Below are 20,912 nucleotides of genomic sequence, written 5' to 3'. Positions count from 1 at the left end.
ATAGTAAATCTTTACTGCAACTGAATAAAGGGCATCTGTACGTTACTTTTGACCCACTTTTGGACCCTGTATGAATCTGCATTGAAAAATAAATTAATGGAGCCCAGTGTTAGACTCATCATGTAAAAAATGAAAAATGGAAGTCTTAAATTACAGAAAAATAAAAATACTACAGACTATGAGTTCCATATCAGAATAATCCAGCTAATAACTAATGCAATTTTGGACAGAGCAACTACTTTACTTGAATTTATTGTTGAGTGTACTATTTGCAATTAAAGGACTGCCTTATACTGAAAAGTCTTGGTTGATATCTTGAAGCATAGCATGCATCTAAGATTTTTTTGGACAGACACTGAATTTACATCCATGGGAAACAAAAAAGGTAACTTTTGTTCAAGAAAAATTTAAATTATGTAGCTCAATTTACTTCCTTTCACTTCATGCAGTCCCATTGCTTCTCAGTAGTTCCAGCATGCAAACACCTCATGGACAAAACCTACTAAACCTTCTGCTGTTACTTGCTCAATTTTAACACCAGCATTATGGAGAAGATACTCTTTTTTTCAGTGGTTCAGCATAAGGACTAGATACAATCAAGGCATGAGACTCTTCTGACCAAACACAGATGCCTGGATATGAGCTAGCCAATTTTGATCTCTTTGAATGCAGAGAAACAGGTGCTTCTTTGGCACAATTCATCTAACCCAGAAGTAAATAATTACATTTGTCAGATGACTCACATCCTACAAGGGCCCTCTTCATTGGTGAAAAGGGACCCTCAGATGACTCACTCAAATGCAGACCTCCATAACTAGGTGAGAAGAATTCCTCCCAATAATCTCAGAGCTCTGACTGGTAAATGGGGATATCGTGAGTAAGGATGACTGATATGGTTTCCATGTGAGATGACCACCCTACTTGGCTGCACAGACATGCAAGTTGCTTGTCAGTCAACTTTGGAAGCACTGTGGTTGGCACATGATGGACAGCTGGGGCAGTGCACTTGTCAGCCAAGAGACATTAACCTGGTCCTGGCTCAGCAGTCAAGACCCTCACTTAAGCTGTGTTTTGGAGGCTTAAGTGATACACGAGTAATGATAACAGTACAGAGAGATGGATTTTATTCTAGATTAATGACAGTCAGATCTGTGAGAAAAATCTACGCATGGATATTATTTTTAAATAACTTAGACATGTCCACATTTTAATGCTTTTTTGCCTTTTTTTTTTTTCTTGCATATCTTGCACACTTTATTTTGTGAACTTTCAATGAGTACTTTTTGTCATGAAGCACTCTGCAGTGTGGGCCAGATTCTCAAAAATAGCCTGTTAGATTTGCTTAAATTTGTTGAGTTTAAACTCTAACTGTGCACTGCAATATGCAGGATAACTAAATAGAGCTAATTTTCACCTGAAGAAAGTATTTCTTGTAACAAAGAAAGTTACTCTTAATTTCACATATACACTTGTGGCCTGCACAGAATTAAGCTCACATTTGAAAAAGAACACCTGTTGATTTTTTGTTTATTTTTAAATGAAAAAAATTGGGCACATCCCCACACCCCACAAAAAAAACCCCAAACCAAATAAGAGTAGGCTTGGAATTGAAGCAAGAGCAAATAAAATGTTTCCAAAATGGGGAAAAATGTAAATTTGATCAAGATAACATTTATAGAAGTGTGATACTGCACCACCACAACAACAAAGGCCCAAGCCATATAAACACATAAAATCCTGGATTTACAGTGTTTTTAATACATGTCCTTACCCAAACAATCCCTTGTTCTTTCCCTTCTGGTTACCCAAACTCTTGTTTATAGAAAAAATATATCTGATTAATAAATGTTTTAATATGGTTATATTTTTTCTATTGAAAATATATTTTCAGTAGTGTGATAACTTTGGAAATTAATTTCCATGAAATATATCCAGGTTGCATGCACATAACATGCCGCTCTGCATCCACACTACCAGGAATGAAAAAATGTGCAAAGGAGAATTTAAAAAGTGCACATACATGGTTTGGATTAGTTATGAGTAATTTTGAAACCCCATTAACAAATAACAGACTCATACCTCCTCGGTAATGTATTTAATTGTGAGAGAGGCTCCTTCCACAGATGTCACGTTGTTGGCCACGGAAGAAATAACAGGCAAAACTGATAAAGGAAAATCAACTTTTAAATTACTCTGTGATGATAGTATGTTTTAAAAGGCTTCAGGTAACTATGATTTTCTTTCCATAAGAGAACATCTACCAGAAAATTATTCAGATGTGGAATTGGGGCATAATTTTTGAAGTAACAGTCACAGAAATGAACAGATCCTTTTTTTTTTTTTTTTCCACTAAAGGCCTGTGATCCTGCAAAACACACATGCTTGTACAGTCCTACTGAGTTCAGCGGGACTACTCATGCTGGCAAAATTACATTTGTAGCTAGCGTAGGACTGGAGCTGCCTTTCCTTAAATAAGCTCATCAAATTGGCATTGTAGAACACTGGTGAATCCTGATCTTTAGAAAACTTGTTCCTCAATTAAATCTGTTTTGTTTGTTTATGAAATAAATTTACTTAATGTACTACTGTTATATCACTTAAATTAATGCAGTTATTCCAACATAAAGTGACAACAGTGAATCAGGCCTTGTGTGTCTTACTCTGTGAACTGGTTAGAAGCATAATCTTTTCTGAGTTGTTTTCTGATTTTCCTTCTTTGCCACCAATATACAACGGCAGCCTTTTCCAAGAGTTAGGAAATACATTTTGATTTACAAGCTGTCAATTAAGCAGTAAGTATCATTATGATTACATAAAGTAGTTAGTTCATTTTGATATACACATATATTATACTAATTACCCAAATGCACATCTTAACAGAAGAGTTGTAATGCTTGAGTATATTGGAATGCCACGTAACTCAAAAATGTCTTCCAAACTATGTATAAATTAACAAAAGCATCTGCACGCAGTTTACATGTGACATGCATGTAGATCTGTGTGTGACTTCTACAGCACACAGACATGCGCCGGTTCCCCTGTTCCCAGTAACGCATATCCATGCAAAAGTTTGGAAATGTAGCCAGCACATCTGTGTAAGTTGTCTGAATAAAACATGAAAGCTGTAAGTCTTAGAGAGGTACAAATATTATGTTAGGCCTTTGCAGACATTTTCTTGCATGTAAATATGGCTATTGAAGAGTTCTAAAGGTAATTGTCTTCGATGTCACTTAGATATCTGTACTAAATGGAGGTCTAGTCCATAGTAACCAGAGCTCCATTTCAGCAGAGTCTGCTTTTTACTTCTAAAAGCAGTTAGAAGTAGACTGAAGGCAACATATTATTACACTGCTGTCCTACATCTCCTTTTCTGCCTATGTACAAGATAACAATACCGCAGTGTGTAACTCCCAGCATTAGTTGATGGTTGTAGAACTGCCCTCAACTGGAGGATGATATGGCTGGCCTGCTCCTATGGGAATAAGCACATCACCCCACTGATGGCTGGCCCCCTCAGGTCTACGACCACCAGTGGAAATTATGCTTAGTTCAAGCAGTGGAGGCCTGCATTTTTGGAACAGAAAGCTTTTTGAAGTCTGTGTGGCCATGGTATAGCTGACAACCACGTGGTTATGAAAACGTTACAGTTTTCCGGTGAGTATTTGCCACATAGTGGAAGCAAATGCTGAGTATTAAAAAAAAAGGAAGGCCTAGGGTGGTGAAGAATCCCAAGCATGAACAAGTTTTCCAACCTAACCTAAAATTTAAAGCATAAAAAGTGTCGAGTGCTAAAGTAATTAAAAATCAAGGACCTTAAGATTTCAAACAGGTTTCTCTCACTATCCTCCCAATTATTCACACGATGAAAACTCGCTACATAAAATCATCAGTCATTTCTGCAAACAATACTAACAATTTGAGGCACCATTTTACCAGCATTCAAACTATTATAAAGTAATATAACAATAGGACCCATATATTTGGATTTAATTAAGAGATAAAATAAATATTTATGTCAAACTTCTTTTTGATTGCACATTTGGTATTGGAAGTTACATGGTCACAAAACATGAAAGAAGTCAAATACTTTTTGATCTACCAGCAAACTCTAAATACATCGATAAAGAAGCCACACCAGGCCAAAGAGATTACTACTTTCAAGTAAGTTCATGAAAATTTCCCAAATACTGTTATACAAAGTTACACATCCATGCTGAGCTATTCATCAGTGTGTAGCAAGTGTCTTGCAGTAGGCCAGGATTTTATCGGCAGATAACTGGCGGAGGAGCTATGCAGTGTGATTAAAAATTCCAGTTTGGAAGCATTAACATAGAAGTACTTTTATAGTCTGAACAGGAGACTGCAGTTCTTGAAGTTGGGAAGAGCAGAAGGGAAGAATGAGAATATTTTTCTGTTTTAGAAATGCTGAGGCACAAAACACAGTTGATTCTAGTACTTTCATACATGAAATCCTTTCTCCTGTATGTGCATCATATGTAACCGCAAAGTCTGTAAACTGCTGACTATTCGTCTCTGGTGTCCAATGAGTACAACTCCAATTCTTCTAATGTCACTGCAAGATAAAAAGTTTCATCTTGGATGCAAGTATAGTAAAGCCTCTGATACACAAAAGAGAATAAATATATGATGAATCGCTCTTCTTCAGAACAGTTTACCTTCCTGAGTGGGACATATAAGAAAGCTGCAAACGTTAAAAGTTTTCTGCACCTGTCAATTCCAAATTTTTAAAGATAATTTAAGTAACAAAAAAATTAAATGTTGTAGTTAGAGCACTGGTATCTTTTGTGATACTGTCAAGTAATTTCCCCAAATCTTGAGGAGGAACCTGAGAGGTGGTTCTAATAGCCCATTTTTAGTAATGTGTTAATAGCAAATATTTCCCACTCATACTTGCAAAGGAACAGGGCTGATAACACTCATTCTTGTGGTCCTGATGTAGAAATAAGAGAGGCTGTGCTTCTGATGATTTGGGGAATGGTGGTGAGAGATGGTCTAAAGATATACTAGTGAATCTTCCAGCCTGGCCCAGATTTTCCTCCTGGCTTCCCTTCATCTCATCTAGACCTGCACCCTAGAGTGGGTAGCTCGCCCACAGAGCTTGACTTTTTGACAGGAATGAAGTCAGCAGCCCTCAGCATCCATCACAATCCACTAGTTCAGTTGTTCTCTAAACATCACCAACTGCAAGATGCTGAAAAAGATCAGAACAGAGGTGGTGAGGGCAGGAAATTTCAGATATGCCTTGTCAATTGTACAAATCCCACACTGGGACATAGCTAAACAGGCAATGTCTATGCTATCCTCAAAAATTGGTTGACGATATAGTTAGTAAAGGAGCTCATGGGATGAGTCATGACCTTCATGGGTTTCAGATTTGCTGTTCAAGATACCTGCCTCTGTGTTTTCCAGCTAAAAGAGCCACTGGATAGCAGCAACTATCCAGTATTTAGGCTTAACATCCACATGGGGCATGATACACAACACTGGAGGTCAGCAGGGACTATGTGAAAATATGGATCATCTTAGAAGAATAAAAGAGTCAGCTAAAAGAATAAACCTTTGGGGGGGGGGGGGGGGGGAGACAAGTGTTACTAGAAATGCAAGAACAATGCTTAGTACTTACCAAGAAAGGCCTGATAAAGCTCATAAAGAAGCTAGCAGACCTAGGGGAATGGAAGTTATTTGAGGAAAGAAGGAATCTTTCAAAGATCTGAAGTAGTAACTAAAGAAAGAAAGTAGAAAGGATAATAACCTTAGACAGATTATCTATAAAAGCACAATAAATCAGGCTAAAAAAGAACTTGATGAACAAGCAGAAAATATACCTAGTATTAAAACTCAGAACAAACCTTTCTGCAAACTCACTGGATACAAGAAACCTGCCAGAGGGTCTGTAGAATCTAATGATGATTTGGGTATAAGAGAGCATTGAAAGACTGGCCACTGTTGGAAGACTAAACTGAGTTAACATTCACTGTGGAGAAAAACTGAAGTGACTCCCATGCCAGAACCTTTATGTGGGACTTGACACATCTGTCTGAAGTTGAAGTGATTGCAGGAGAGGTTATAGGACAAACTGAAAAAACAACCACCCATCTCTAGAACAAGACTATAGTTAACCAGGAGTTTTAAAAGAGCTTAAGGATGAAATAGTGGAATTACTAACAGGAATGTGAGAGAGGGAGTTATTGGCTGTGTTCCATGTGCCTAAAAACATCTTGGTGCCTGAGGCATGGAGCGTGGAGTGAAACAAAATAAAAAGTTTCCAGGGAAAATCTGGGCAACCACAGACCTGTGAAACCATTACAGGACATAATAGAAACTACAGTAAAGTACAGAATTATTGGATTCTTGGATAAATGATCAACCTGAGTCACCATGGCTTTTGCGAAGAGAAGTCCTGTTTTATGAAGTTACTGGGTTTCCAATGGGGGAGTCAGCATACATACAGATGAATGTGATTCATTTGATACACTCCACTTGAATTTCCAAAAGCTTTAGAGAAGATTCTTCATCAGAGCTTTGTAAGGAAAATAAGGAGCTATGGCATAGAAGGTCTTTGTGTGACTAAACTGATTTAAAGACAGGAGGTTAGGAGTAAATTGTCAGATTTTACCATGTAGTCATCCATAGAAATCTGTAGGAACCTATGCTGGGATAATGTTGATCATTACTGCTCAACAAATCAGTAAATGGTCTGGAAAAACAGGTGAGCACACAGGTGAAAGTCAGTTGGTGAGACTGAATTGTTCAGGGTAGTAAGAGAAAGGGCCAGCTGTGAAGAGTTTTGGAAGTCTGTTATAAAACAAAGTGACTATGCCATAAAGCAGCAGATGAAACTCAATGTAGGTGAATGTAAAGTGATACACATGGGAGAAAACCAGTCCTAACCTCACCTGTAAAATTACTGAATCTTAACTGACCATTAGCATTATTAATGCAGACAGTCACAGCATCAAATAAAAAATTAGGAATTCATGGGAAGTGAATACGGAACAAAATAGATTTTATCATTATACTACTGTATTAATCCATAGCGTGCCCAACTATGGATTTCATTAGGGTTTTCATTTCAAAAACAGAGAGTGGTGTCAGAGATGGCTGAAGAAGGGCAGCAAGGTGTGGAACAACTTCCTCATGAGGACTGACATAGGCTTGATGATGTTCATAAAATAAGAAAAGATTTTTGCCACTGATTTCAGTGGTCTAGACCAAAACTGATTCCACAAGAAACATTTAAGGATGCTCACTGCTTGACCTTTGGTGGTGTTTGGTATGGTCACAGAATGAAACCATCAGTTCTGTGTCTCTTAGTCATATTTTTCTCCTGTGTTGTTTTGGTAAAAAGAAGTTTTTGTCTTTTATTAGCTTAGTTAGGAAAGGAAATGAAAGCACTGTTCCATACATCATGATAATTACATCACTGCAGCATCCAAACATATTCAGATAGATTAGTCACTGTAGGGATAATAGATTAACATACTTACTCAATACTCATTCTTGAAACCATATCCAAAGTTGTGAAACCTGCTGCCATGAAGTTATTTTTATACTGACCCATTTTTATGGAGTCCAGCCAGTCACTAACTGAAACAAACAAAGGATATTCTGGAACTTCACCAGGTGAATCTGGCATTCTGTAAAAACAAAATACAGAGATTACCAAAGCAGTACAAAACGTGACACTCAATTTACTCACTCTGGTACACACTGTTTTTATTAAAAGGTAGATGGAATGAGAGAGGAGCCCAAGCTGTAGATGTCAGATCTTAATGGAGGACCTCTTTCATCCACTGTCTAAAACTTACAAATCATGTCAGTCTGCCAAGTTGCACTACTGAAACAATACATTTTTTAAAGTACTGTTTAAAGTTAACAAACAAAGAAACAGACCTCTCCCACTGCTCTTATTTTAGTTCCCACAAAGTGTTTCTTTACAGACCTTACAAGTTCAGGTTGATAAGGTCAGATATCAGGTTGATAGTAGTCAGACAACAAAAAAGTTTAATGTGAGATACAATTTAAAAATTGATTACAGTGTTAAAAAACTTAAAGCTAACCCTAGAAGAAGCAAAAAATGAAATTATATATCTTTGCTTTTACATAGAATTTCAAATAAAAACGAAGGAGCTAATTTAGTCACATTTCTGTTTGAGTTCTCTTCCTATTAATATTATTGCAACTGAAACAGAAAGATAGAAAAAAATTCCAATTTTGGGGCATATATTTCCAGTCTTCTGTTATGTACCACACTAGTGAAGGCTCACTGTTTCCATTGACTTTGTACGTTTTGTGTAGAGAAACTGTAGGAACAGAATGCAAAAAACCCACACTGCTATTTATGAAAGCTTTATGATAGCCTTTATGGAAAAGATAAAATTTACTTAAAATGAAAATTTATACAGCAAAAGCCAACCAACACTAACTGATGGAATATGACATATATAATGTAGGAAGCAACACACCCTAATATCTTAACATACTGAGTTTCAAGCACACATATTTGAATATGTTAAACACGCTGTTTTTCATTCGTATTATCAAAATGATAGAGAAACTGAAGGACAGGAGAACACTGTTAAATGCAAGCTTCAATTAAAGAGCTACCAAGGTCCCTTCCAACCTGAATTACTCTATGATTGTACAGTTCTGTAGAATAATTGCTGACCTCATAAGTTAACAGTAGCACAATAATCATTCAGATCGACTGCATTAAGCATTCCCAAATACATGGAAAAGCTTTCCCAAGCAGATGAACTCTAAGAGCTTCACTGCAAGAAAACAGGCATAAGTTTTTAGATCTTACCTAATGTTTCAAAATAACAATAGATAAAAATGCATTGCCCTGATGCTAAATAAAATGACCCAGGTACAAGTAACAAGTCATATATATATTTATATGCACATACACACTAACTAGTGCGCAGACTTTAAATCCCACAAGTCCCACTAGTTTGTGGTAGATGAAATGACTGTAGCCCTAACTTTTAGGCTTTCCAAGTAACCTCTCCATTCAGCCTTTCCCATAGCAAGAGACCAGTCTCAGTCTTTGCCTTGTATGCTCAGCCCTTCTCCAGACCATATAAAAAACCTCCTACTTAACATACTGAGTTTATAAACCCAGGGGATCTTAATGAAAGCACCTTTATATTAAGGTGAATTTCAGCTAATGAAGAGAGTGAGGCCACCTGGACCTTCACTGATTTCAGCTGATATCCAGGGACAACTTGGATCAATAAGCCTACAAAAATTAACAAATTCTTCCACCACAGCCTTGCTTCTTCTGTGGCTATATTAATTTCTGTAATATGATTAATAGAAAAAACTTTGGGCAATACCATCAAGAATTTGTTGTGAGATGGTAACAGCATAATCTCTTTGGTCATTGTTACCATTCTTCTGCAGATAAATAAAGATTTAGCAAGCTACTTTCTGCAGGAAATTGCCCCAAGGCAATTCAGAAATTGCTTGAGCACTGTCAGATGGAGAGACAGGCTGTTGAATAGAGAAAAAAATTATAAAGAGAAAACAAGCACAAAGGAGAAGCACCAAAAAAACCCCCAACCCAACCCTAAAGAGATTCACAAAGATTAAGGATAGACAGTGCACAAACAGGGTTCAGACAAAAAAAAATAAGAAAAATTCCTAACATAATCTTCATGACTTGAGGAAAAAGTATTTATACAAGTGTGTACTAACAATAAATTAAACTTTTAAAGGGGCTTAAAGTTATCTGGACCCCCATAACTTTATGAATTCAGCTCTGCAGCGCTCTCTCACCACTACTTAATGCCCTAAAACATCTAATGACAGCCACCATGTGTTATACAAAAAAAGAGGGTATTGTAAAGAGTCTTACACAAGTATGTCCTCCACTAGGGTATGAAGGGTGCTTGGATTGCGGATCAGTTTGTCTAGGAAGCTGACAATGTCACTAAATTTTGGACGGTGGTTCCTCTCCTTTTGCCAGCAGTGAAGCATTAGCTGGTGAAGAGAAGCTGGGCAGCCCATGGGAGCTGGAAGCCTGTAACCTTCTTCAATAGACAGTATAACCTAAAGAAATACAATGCATATAGTTACTGGGCATTAGAGTTAAATGTTGAAAGGACAGTGTAAAGTTGACAATTAGAAACCAGTGATAACAATTAATGGCACAGCCACCCTCACTTTATGTGTTGCTGGGGCTTCACGCAGAGAATTGGGACTGGCAGGAGTGTGACCAGAGGAGATGTGTTTTGCAGGCATGTGAAACACGGTAGGCACTTTTTCAAAGCTCTCTGGCCATCCTCTTCAAACAGCCAAGAAAGGAGAAAGAGAAGAAAGAACCAATATCACTGCCTTTTTCATCCACTTCAGGTTGATGTTGTACTGAATGGGGTCACAGGGCCACAAACAAACCTCATATGGCTGCCGCATACTGGGATGCTCTCATATGTTGCATCCTGACAAAGTGTTAGTGTGTGGCAATGTCATCATACAGTCAAGCACTGCAAATGCACACTGCAGTACCTGGCAAATTTATGTGGTGATAATATGTTTCTGTTGATCATCAGAGTATGATTAATCAGACAATGTCCCATATGCTGAGTTACAGCAAGGCACAACATTATTTTTCACAGCCTCTCTTAGAAACCTGGATGTCCAAGCTGTTTATGACTACACAAAAGTTAATAAAATTATGGTGTTACTGTATACCTTAAAGTGAGTAAAACTTTCAGCAGATATGCAAAATGTGTTTAGTCAGGATTTGGAAAGAAAGAGTTCTGATGTCACTGATAAATCACATGCATGAAAAATTACACTTGATCAGTTGAAGGTAGGTTTGTTTTTAGTAACACTGGTAACAAAAAACATTGCCTGAAAAGGGCATTAGCAGCTCTGTGTGACAGGAGGTAGCAAAGGTAAGTAAGGTCCATGAAAAGCAATCTGGATTCATTCTATGTAGGATTTAAAAAACAAGAGGAGAGGTGACTAGGTTCTGCAATGAGTGGTGGTGGCAGTGGGGATGATGATAGAAATGACCTAGTCAAGATTTCTTATATAAAAGAATGGAAAAGTAATAAGTGGTTGATCAAAACCAAAGCTAGGCAAAAGACCAACCCTACCACACACATAACCCTTCCACATAAAAATCCAACCAATGCTAAAATGTTCTCTGAAGTACAAATGATTGTAGACAATATTTATAATAACACAGTGCACTTACGAGAAACATACCTACTGCAATTATACCCACTCTGCTTTAAGGAGACATTTATAATTTTCACACAAATGTATGTACATGCTGCAGACATATTAATGCAGCTGGAAGGGGTACATTAAACTCTTCACAGCAAATCAGTGTTTTATAGCACTAGCTGTAGCTTCAATATATTCAATCTTATTATCCTGGAATATATCGTCATTCTCTTTTTGAATTCTGAATTAATGTTGTTGTTTCTGATCAGCAATGCCTAATGCTTATGCTGCAAGCATTATGCAAATAAATAAGAGTAATGAAGCTACCATAGCTCTCCTTCATGGCATGGTAGAAGATGGAACAAGACTCTTATAGGTGTACACAGCTGGGTGTCTGAGTTTTATAAAATGAGGTGACCTGGTCTTACAGTGTATAGCCCTCTTGTATCCTGGCAGAAACACCAATGCATGAAAAATGAGTGTTTACAATGTGGCAAGGAACTGGATTTGTGTCGGCTAAGCTTCAGACCCATCAGCAACAGCACTGAGAAGAACAGGCTCCTCCAAAGGCAGCATTACTTGCCATAGGGATCTGAATATTGTGCACCTTTGAGTACTGACAGATCAACTATGTGCAGACAGGACTGGTCATGCACATACAGAGGTGATATCTAGCAGTAAATGATATGTCAATGCGATAATGCTTCCACCTGTCTTTCCGGCTACTTGTTTATCTCCCTGGGATTTACTTCAATGGTCCAAAAATCCAGGCTGCTAAAATGGCTGCTATAGGAAAAAAATACCATCAGATTGTCAGAGAAATATTCCCTCTAAAGCCCTACCTCCTAACCATGAATACGCCCCTGAGATTGCTCCTGTTACAGACTCAGGATGGGTGAAATTCAACCCTACGCGCATGAAATTTTATTCGCAAAACTATCAAAACTCACGTATCTCAAGCAGTTTGACAAAAGTAGCTTTATGAAACACAGGTACTTGTTACTGTGGGGTATAGCTTAGTTGATACTTGTCACTGAAGAAGCAATCTTTAGCGGGCCAGAAATGCAGATATCAGTCTTTACATTTAACTGTACGTGTTGCAAATGCTGACTTTATGAAAAGTGTTTTGTTCTTAAGGCAAAGGGAAAGCTTGTCTACAAATATAGCATTTGCTCGACACAATGGAGAGCTGATGAGGTTTCTCAGAAATAATTTATTCAGGAAAAAAATGAAAAGTAACAATTTTCCAGAGACTGTATTTTCTCTGACACACTATTTTACCATGTCTTTGAAAAAGAAGTTACAGTGCATTTTGTTTCCTCTCTTGTTCAAAAGGAACATTTCAGTATGAAGAGAAATGCCATCTGGTACTGGGATAATTATAATTTCTCATTAATACCAGCACATTTAAAAAGTAAACTGCAAATATTGCCTCATTAGTATCCCTTGCGAGGCAAGTATTATTTTTAGAGTCTAAGAAGCAAGAGTAAAGATGTGATAAGTGTCTAATACTGCAGTGGGAATCAAGTCTCAAAGGAAGAATTAGAGCTTTTTAGTTTCTCAATTTTTAATTTTAGTTCCTGCTTTGCTACTTGCATAGCACCTATCTCTGAACAGAGGAATTAGATATCCATATACCTAAAAGGGAGGAAGTGTTACATTTTTCTTGGTAATATAAAATTATATAATACGTGAAGACTGTACATGTTAGCATCATTTAAATGGCTTTTCTTTGTCAGTTTAAGGTGGAAGAAGCACCACATTAATCATGAAATGCTTTGTATGTCTGTATCTAGACGAAGGATGTAACAACAGCTCTAGCAACTGGCATAACTCTTTTCACATTGGCAAATCAATGTTGCATCTATTTCAACCCGCAAGAATAGGAACATTAGCTTAGTTCCTGTGCAGATGAAGCCCTGAGTCTGCTAACAAAAAGGGTGATTACTGCTGTCTAGTTCTGGTTTTGTGACAAACATTTGATGGGTATCAAAAGGTGGAAAACATGCAAATATTCTGTGCTGCCATCAAACACTGAGAAAGAGGCTGTAGGTTTCTTTTCAGCAATGAGTGTGTTTAAAACTCATTAGAAGTCTTGTGGGTCAGCATTAAGGTGAGTAAAATGGGCAGGGTGTATTTTTACAAGTAACACTTTTTGACAGGTAAGAATACAAACAAAGGGAATATTTTTTACAGTTAGCATAGCTAATTATTTCCATGCTTTTTAATGCTCACGCTTTTATTTTTATAAAGGGGACCATACTTTTTATATATTTTTGGACACAGATGGTATTAAACACTGGAACCTGTTAAATACATTTTATCATTTTTGTTTGATGTTAGACAGATGTAAAGGCTGAAGACAGAGTTAATATATATTAATTATGATACCAAAATTATCCGAAAAATATTTTGTGGACTTCTATGTAAGATTTATGCATGTTTAGTTTCAAGATCATTTGAAACTGGCAAAAACAGCATCTGAAAATTAAGCTGTAATCTTTCTGATAGTTTAATTATTAACAGTAACATAGATTCTTGCTTTCCAAAGTTAACTGACAGATTTTTTAATGAGACTGAGACAGAAGAAAGTCCAGGGGGACGCTGTCCCTGTGTCCTGCTGACATCTGAAAAATCTACCAGGAGGGAGAGGCAGCTGCTCATGCCTCACGGTATGGAGCCAATCCCAGGTGCCTGCCAAGTGTTTTGATATCTGTGGGTTGAAAGAACTATATTGGGGTAAGTTATTTTTACTATTACAAGAAACTTTCGTAAGTGTAAGGACTTCTGTTTGCTACAGTAGTTTTCTTACATATTGATTACAATCCATTAATTTTTTTTTTATTTTTTATTTTTAATACTGTAGTTCTGCAACATGCACTAATTTATACAGTGGCTTTTAACAGGTGTCCCAGTAGACTTCATTCACAGCTGTTATACAAACCAAATGCATGGAATATAAATCTTCCCTTCCTCACATGAACATTAGCAAGCCAGGCTCTTAGCACAATCTGTTCATCAGTACACTAGTTTCCTTGGAAAGTTCAATATCTTAGCTAATGTTTATTAATTAAGCAATAAGACATGACAGACTGTGCAGCAGCCCTAATTAATGGACACCTCTGGTGCCTGCCACACATCTAAGAAGTGCATTAATCAGTACCAACACAGGTTGGAAGTGACTTACCACAATAATAAAATGGTTATTTACTTAAACAAGAACATTTCTCAAAGTTAATAACATTTTTAAGCCTCTACATTATATGTGTACAGGACTGAAAAATTTATGAGAGGCATTTTCAAACACAGTTGCCTAAAGTTCAGCTTCCAAATCCCTGCTTAGGTGTATAGAGGACACTAGATTTGCAGAGGTGTTGAGTCTCTCTGGCTTGCAGTCACCCAATGGGTACTTGTGAATAGTTGTAGCCTCTGAGAATCAGACTGTGTTTATTTAAGTGGCAGGTATCAGTTTAACACTTCACTTTGTATCAGCTTGGTTCTGGGCTACCTGTGCTGGCTCCTCGTGATTTGCTTGCTCTGACTGAGGGGTTGGACGAAAGACCCTTGGTAGATTTAGCTCAGCCCCACTGTTCATCTGGCTGAAGACGTGTGTTCACAAGGCAAATAAGCACCGTGACAGCACTGGACTCGTCCCTCCTAGCACTGCCTCCCTTTAGGTAGGGGTGGGCATGTCGTTGGCTTCTGTGTTATGCATGTAAGAAATTAACATTTAACTGGCAGCTACTCAAAACATCACTCAGTCATGGTCTAAAAAAGTGAATTAATTTTCCAAAGTTGTTAAATTAGAAAAGCAATTTGTAAGATGGAATGTCAAACTGCCTCTGAGGAGTCTATACTTGGAATACTTTTGGTCCTTTACAAAACTCCACCCGATTCAATAAATATTTTATTGTTAACTTAAGAAGAGTTATGTTATGATCAAAACACAGTAATTGTTGTAATGTTAATGTTGCCAGACATTTTGTTGTAGCAGAACCTCTGACTATACTTATGTAAGACCTTATTAACTGTTGTTTGCATCATGTGTGTTTTATCAATCTGTTTAGTGCATGCCCCTCTCTGTTACTTTCCCTGCCATATGTACATTATCACTGGGCTTTCAGAAAGTCCAATTATTTCTGTAAAATAAGCTCACGTGATTTCAGAGTAATTTATTGTACTAAAAGAAATGTCCCAATATCCAGCAAGTAATTGTTACAATATGTCTAATAACTGGAAATTTCCCAATGACATTTAGAGTCACTAAATATATTTAGAAGGTCACAGGTGCTCACTGTTAACATTTCAGCACTGAAAGTCTGTGGGTAGGGCTCTAGAGAAAAGGAGTCCTTTGAGCTTTGCATTGCTGAACTGCAGGGAAAGCCCCCAGCAGTCAGCATCATTAACATAAGCAGCATCCATAGGGCCCACATAAGTATTTTGTATTAACAGATACTTCTGTTTTTAATGTAGGAGTAATTAAAGGTTGCTATCTTCATGCTGTGGCAGAATATTTAATATACTCTAAATGGAGGGGTCACTTTATGAATTTCACTGCTGACATGGCCTTGAATAGCTATGTCGTAGGGTCTCATAAAGGGAAAGAGGACAGGCTGAAGCCAGCCTCTAAGAAAGGGAGAGGCAACTGAACGAAGGTCTCTGTTCTGTACTACTCCCTCCTATGTGAGGGTCCTACCAGTCATTCAAACATCGTCCCAGGAGGTCAATAGTGAGGCTGAACGGACTTGATGGAAAGTCTCTCTCTTGTCCCCTTCCCAGTTAGTGGTAACAGCCATGGGAGAGTCAAGAAGTGGGCTGGTAATAGAGCTAATGTGAGGACAAGGATTATGACTATAGAAGTAAAAGAGATTATGGCAGTTGGATTCCTCATAGAGACTTGACCCAACACCACATGAAATCACTCGCAACTGGAATAGAGACTAAAATTCCCCATGTTGTAACAGAAGATCATATGATCTTGTGGGACATGATGATACAGCAAAAAAAGCATTTTCATCCCGCCACTTCCTTGAGCTGCAGTCACCAGCAGCTGCCCATCACCTGTAGCTAGATAAGCAGACTGCCAAGATGAAGGGCAGAGGCAAAGTTACAGAGAGGTGACATTGCAGTTGGAAGCACTGGCACTGCACAGAAGCCAGGCAGCATGGTAGGGCTGACTTTGTTCAGAAGTATCTTCAGCTTCCTGAACTTCTTTAATCTCTAAAAAAACCCACCATGAATGAGATGCTGCAGAGGGAATGGAGAAATGAAATACCAATTACACAGTGAGGAAAACCAGGCAAAAGACTACTGCCCACGATACGCTCAGAGGATGTGCCAGAGGCAACTGACAGGGGCAACAGCAGGAAGGACTATGAGCCGATGCTGCATTTATGACAGTGCAGTCCTTCAACCAGGCAGTGCTAATGGGGGTGGAAGGGAAAAAAGTAACTGCCTAGTGAGCCTCGCTTGTAAAGGCACACGTGGACATTGTACTTCCTACTCAGAGAGCACTGAGTGGACTGAAAACCATGAAATTCCATCAAAACATACGAAAACAGTTTTCTACAGTGCATGTGAACAAGCACTGGCACAGGTTTCCCAGCGAGGTTGTAGAGTCTCCATCCTTGGAGATACTCAAAACACCATCAGAGACAGCCTCGAGCAAACTGTTTTAGCTGATGCTGCTTGAGCAGGGACGCTGGACTAGACAATCTTGAAAGGTCCCTCAACTTCTGCTGTTGTATGATTCTGTGATTTGCTAGTATGTTTTTCCTGGTTTCTTATTCTGTTAGATCTCCTGTTAAAAGAAGGCTCACAGTGAAGCTAACCATTGCATCTATTAGTTTGGGAAGGCAGAATATCTGAGGCTATACCTGCATTTTGATACAAAGTGCGTTCTGTGCAATGCAGAGTAATCTGGTTTTGCAACAGCATAAAGATAACTCACTGATATTGCCATGACTGTGTTCAGCTTTGTTTCTGAATGGAAGATTAGCTCAAGAATAGCACCCTCTGCTATTACAAGGCTGAAACAATGTCCCAACTTCTTAGCAATTGTCTCCTAAAACCACAATTTACAATCTGTTTTTTTTTTTTTTTTTTTTTTTTTTTTTAAGGAAAACAATGGCAGTTTGCCTTACATTTGTTTTTGTAAGCTGTGGCAGCTCAGGAGCTGGTAAGTGGCCCTCAGTTCAGGCAAGGTACTGAGACCAGGGTACTCATATTATTAGTTGTACTCTGCTTGTTCATTCTGTTTTATTAACTTTGAAACCATTGTCCAACTTCAATCAAATTAAACAAGTTGTGTAAGAATCAGCAGCTGGGTAGAGGCATAACAGTGGTAGGACATAGAGACTTAAATATATGAGAAATCTGTACACAGATGATTTCACACTGTTCCCCAGGGAAAAAAATATCCTTAATTCAGTTGTCTAAGCTTAGGTGTCTAATTTTAGCCACCCTAGGGATATCCTGCTTGGCGTTTGGTTGTTGCTGCAGAAGGACTCAGGTCTCCTGCATGTCCTGTGCCAGCTGCATGTGGAGATCTTCATTACTGTAGGGCATCTCAAAGGCCAACAGATTGCTAGCTGTGGGAAACAGAATTGACCCTACTGGGCTTATCTGATTTTTTCACAGTAGATCCATGATGTGTTTATAGTTCAGATAGTACCAAAATAATGTCTCCATTGAAGAGAAAAGGTCTATTTCAGCTCAGTGGTTGCTTGTTCTCTTCAGATGGGCAACCAGCTATCACTGTCCGGACAAACAACAGAAACATAGCTCAAAACCAGCCACAGTATGTATCATTCCATACCTGGTGTTAATTAAGGAGCACAGCAGGGAGCTGGGCTGCTGGCAGGTAGATGGGTGGAGAGAGGATGAAGGCTGTAGGCATTGTCAGGGGAGAATGATCTACAGGAGAGTTGGTATAATTCCAAAGGGTAAACTCACAAGAGAAATGCTGGAGAGAAGTAGGATTATAGTACTGGTGAGGCTGTAGAGTATAAATCCAAGGGAAATAAGGCTTTATTAGTTCTACTAGTCTTTTCTGGTTTGGGTGGTTTTAGGTTTTTGTGGGTTTTTTTGTTTTTTGTTTTTTTTTTCTTTCTTTTCTTCCTGAAACACTCTGAAATTATGTTTTTTAAATGAAAATCTCTCTCAGATCTTTATCCCCAAATGACTGATCAGCCTTAACAAGCAACCAGACTTGAACAGCTGAATAACTTAGCAACAATATAAAAACAGCCATCTGGGAAAAGTCTTGTCAACTCTTCAGAACTGATGCAGAGGTATTCCAGGCACATATATGAGAGAGGTTAAGATGGGTTGGCTGATATTCTGCATTTTGACAGAGAGATTGATGGCTGGTGCGAAGACTGAGCATACCAGTTTGAGCTGTCATAGGGTTCCATCAAATAAGAGCATTAGTGAAAATTTAAACTGTGGTGAAGAGAAAACACATTTTCCCTTTCCCATGCTTCGTTTTCTAGGACAAGTCTTCAATTTTACTAGAGGCAAATGTGTTTTTTTTTAATTGGGAAGGATTATTTAGCCACTTTTGCAAAAAAGTCAGAGGAAAACATAACTTTGTTATGAAGGAGGACTATTGTCCTGCAGTGTGGTTAAGCCTATACATAGTTTTTAAGGTAAACAAAATACATTTAATTCTTAGAAAGGAGAACTAGCAAATAGATTTCTCATGGCAGCTTAACTCTTTTGGAATTTAACTATGTATTCTCATTGAAGGGTACTGTCAGACTGTACTGGAGATAATGGGCCAACTTCATCATCAGAATAGCTCCAGTATTACCTCAAGTTTTGATTTATATCTTAACTGAGATCTACATCAACTTGCATATCTGATGCAGATTCCCAGGGATTTGGATGAAAGCCACATATAGACAGCATTAGGACCTGGCAAGCTGACTATGCCCCTGTAATATGTCTTTAGTCCATGGGAGGAAGCTAGTCAAGGTTTTGGTTATAGAGGGCCAAATCTTCAGACTGCATAAATTAACTGTCCCATCGAAGCTGACAAGAGTTATGCTGATTTAAATAAATTGAGGTTCCAGCCTAGAAAGTGAATGAGGAAGCAAAGTAGAGCAGGGAGTGACAATCATTTTCAAGGAACATTTCAACAACTTGTCAATTAGCCCTAGGCAGTACTTACATCCTGGTTGGACATCTCCCAGTATGGTCTCTCACCATAGGACATCACCTCCCACATTACAATCCCATAGCTCCATGCGTCACTTGCTGAAGAGAACTTCCGGTAAGCTATAGCTTCAGGAGCAGTCCACCTTATGGGGATTTTTCCACCCTGGAAAAAGTGTTGAAAACTTGTCAGTATGACTAGAATACAGAATAGCACATGTTTAAAAGGAAAAAAAAAAAAAAGCCTGAATGCTGAGAATCTACATTCTGTCTTCTGCCAGTTTGCCTTGTCAATTTACCGCAAGTGGAAGGGAAGAAATACACCTTTTTTTGAATTTGATAAATATTTGTTTTCATTTGTAGTCTAACTGACCAAAACCAGCACTTTGTGAAAACAAAACTCAGTTCAAATAACAGAAAGCATTTCAGATGATTCATGTTTGTTCAGTTATATAATTAGTCAGAACATGCCTTTTGACTGCAAACATCCCAAGCCTGAAATTCCTAGTACTCTGACATTTAACTATTTTTCCTTATACAAAACAGAAACACCTATTGCAAAATGGAACACTGAAAGCATTTAATAAAATGATATAATCAGAAAGGGAACTATAGGCTTTCTGTTATTCTTCTGATAATCTCTTTTAAGTTTTGTTATGCCCTTTAAATATCCAGGTAAACAGCAAACCAAGTGTGTTTCTAATAGGTATTTCCTTAGGATGTTGAATAGTTTCCTTCTGCAGCTTTCAACCTAAAATCCAAGTGCTACCAGAAAATATTTGTAAAGATTCAATCAACAAACCTGACTTTGTACAAGACCAGAGGATGAAGAACTTTCTCTGACATTAGTAATTAAAACCACTGAATCTCTTCTATTCTTCCATAGTTTATGTATGAAAACTACTTTTCCATTTCAGAACAGAGTATTTCTTCTCCAGATACATCTCTCTTTTCTGAAGTATACATTTATTATCATTCTCCATTTAACTATATATATATAGAGAGAGAGCAGTATGCTTAAGGTGCCACTAGATGGTAGAAGGATGCAGTCAGTAGAGCTGAGCTCACTTAGCAGTAGTTGCTTTCAACAAGCAGTAATAGATTCTGCTCACTATTATAATTGTATTTCTGACAGAAACAAAAGAAGAAATGAACTAGAACATCCATTTGGCAATTGAAGAGAAGCCACGGTTAAAAACAAGTATGTACATCTCTGTTCATTTGCTTTGAACACATAAAAACCTGCAAGTTTTGAGGCCTAACTTCAACTGGCTGAGAAGATGCTTGTTCTACCAAAAAAGTGTTCAAAAGCAAAGCTCTGTGTCTGGCGATGTGCCAGTAAGCTAACTTCTCATCACTGAGTCTCACCCACTGATGAAAAATGTATGGTTATCATATGGTTAATATGGTATGGTTAATATGTTGTATGACAGTTATGATAGTAGCCAAGATGTCCTTTGTATGATGTTACATTTTTTGCAGCTGCTTTTTTAAAGCCTTTGCTTACTCAGTTGTGGTTGAAGTCAGTGGCAATCCTCTTACTTATTTTGGCAGTA

The 20,912-nt window shown here is 37.9% G+C and overlaps 1 protein-coding gene across 6 annotated transcripts in view; it reads right to left on the bottom strand.

Annotated features, from left to right (window-relative positions):
* Positions 1-2,319: 2,319 nt before the first annotated feature.
* The window catches only part of LOC141957722 (ephrin type-A receptor 6), a 529,737-nt gene continuing 511,144 nt past the window's right edge, over positions 2,320-20,912 (bottom strand). For all 6 annotated transcript variants that reach the window (XM_074899660.1, XM_074899687.1, XM_074899670.1 and 3 more), the window contains 4 exons: positions 19,373-19,522; positions 9,881-10,074; positions 7,509-7,658; positions 2,320-4,573 (listed from right to left, as the gene is read on the bottom strand). In XM_074899660.1, coding sequence (XP_074755761.1) covers positions 4,459-4,573; positions 7,509-7,658; positions 9,881-10,074; positions 19,373-19,522 — 609 coding nt within the window. In that variant the 3' untranslated portion in view covers positions 2,320-4,458. The remainder of the gene's footprint in view (positions 4,574-7,508; positions 7,659-9,880; positions 10,075-19,372; positions 19,523-20,912) is intronic.

This window comes from Athene noctua, chromosome 1 (genome assembly GCF_965140245.1).
Source record: "Athene noctua chromosome 1, bAthNoc1.hap1.1, whole genome shotgun sequence".
Classification (NCBI taxonomy): Eukaryota; Metazoa; Chordata; class Aves; order Strigiformes; family Strigidae; genus Athene; species Athene noctua.
This window is presented reverse-complemented; position numbering and strand designations above follow the sequence as displayed.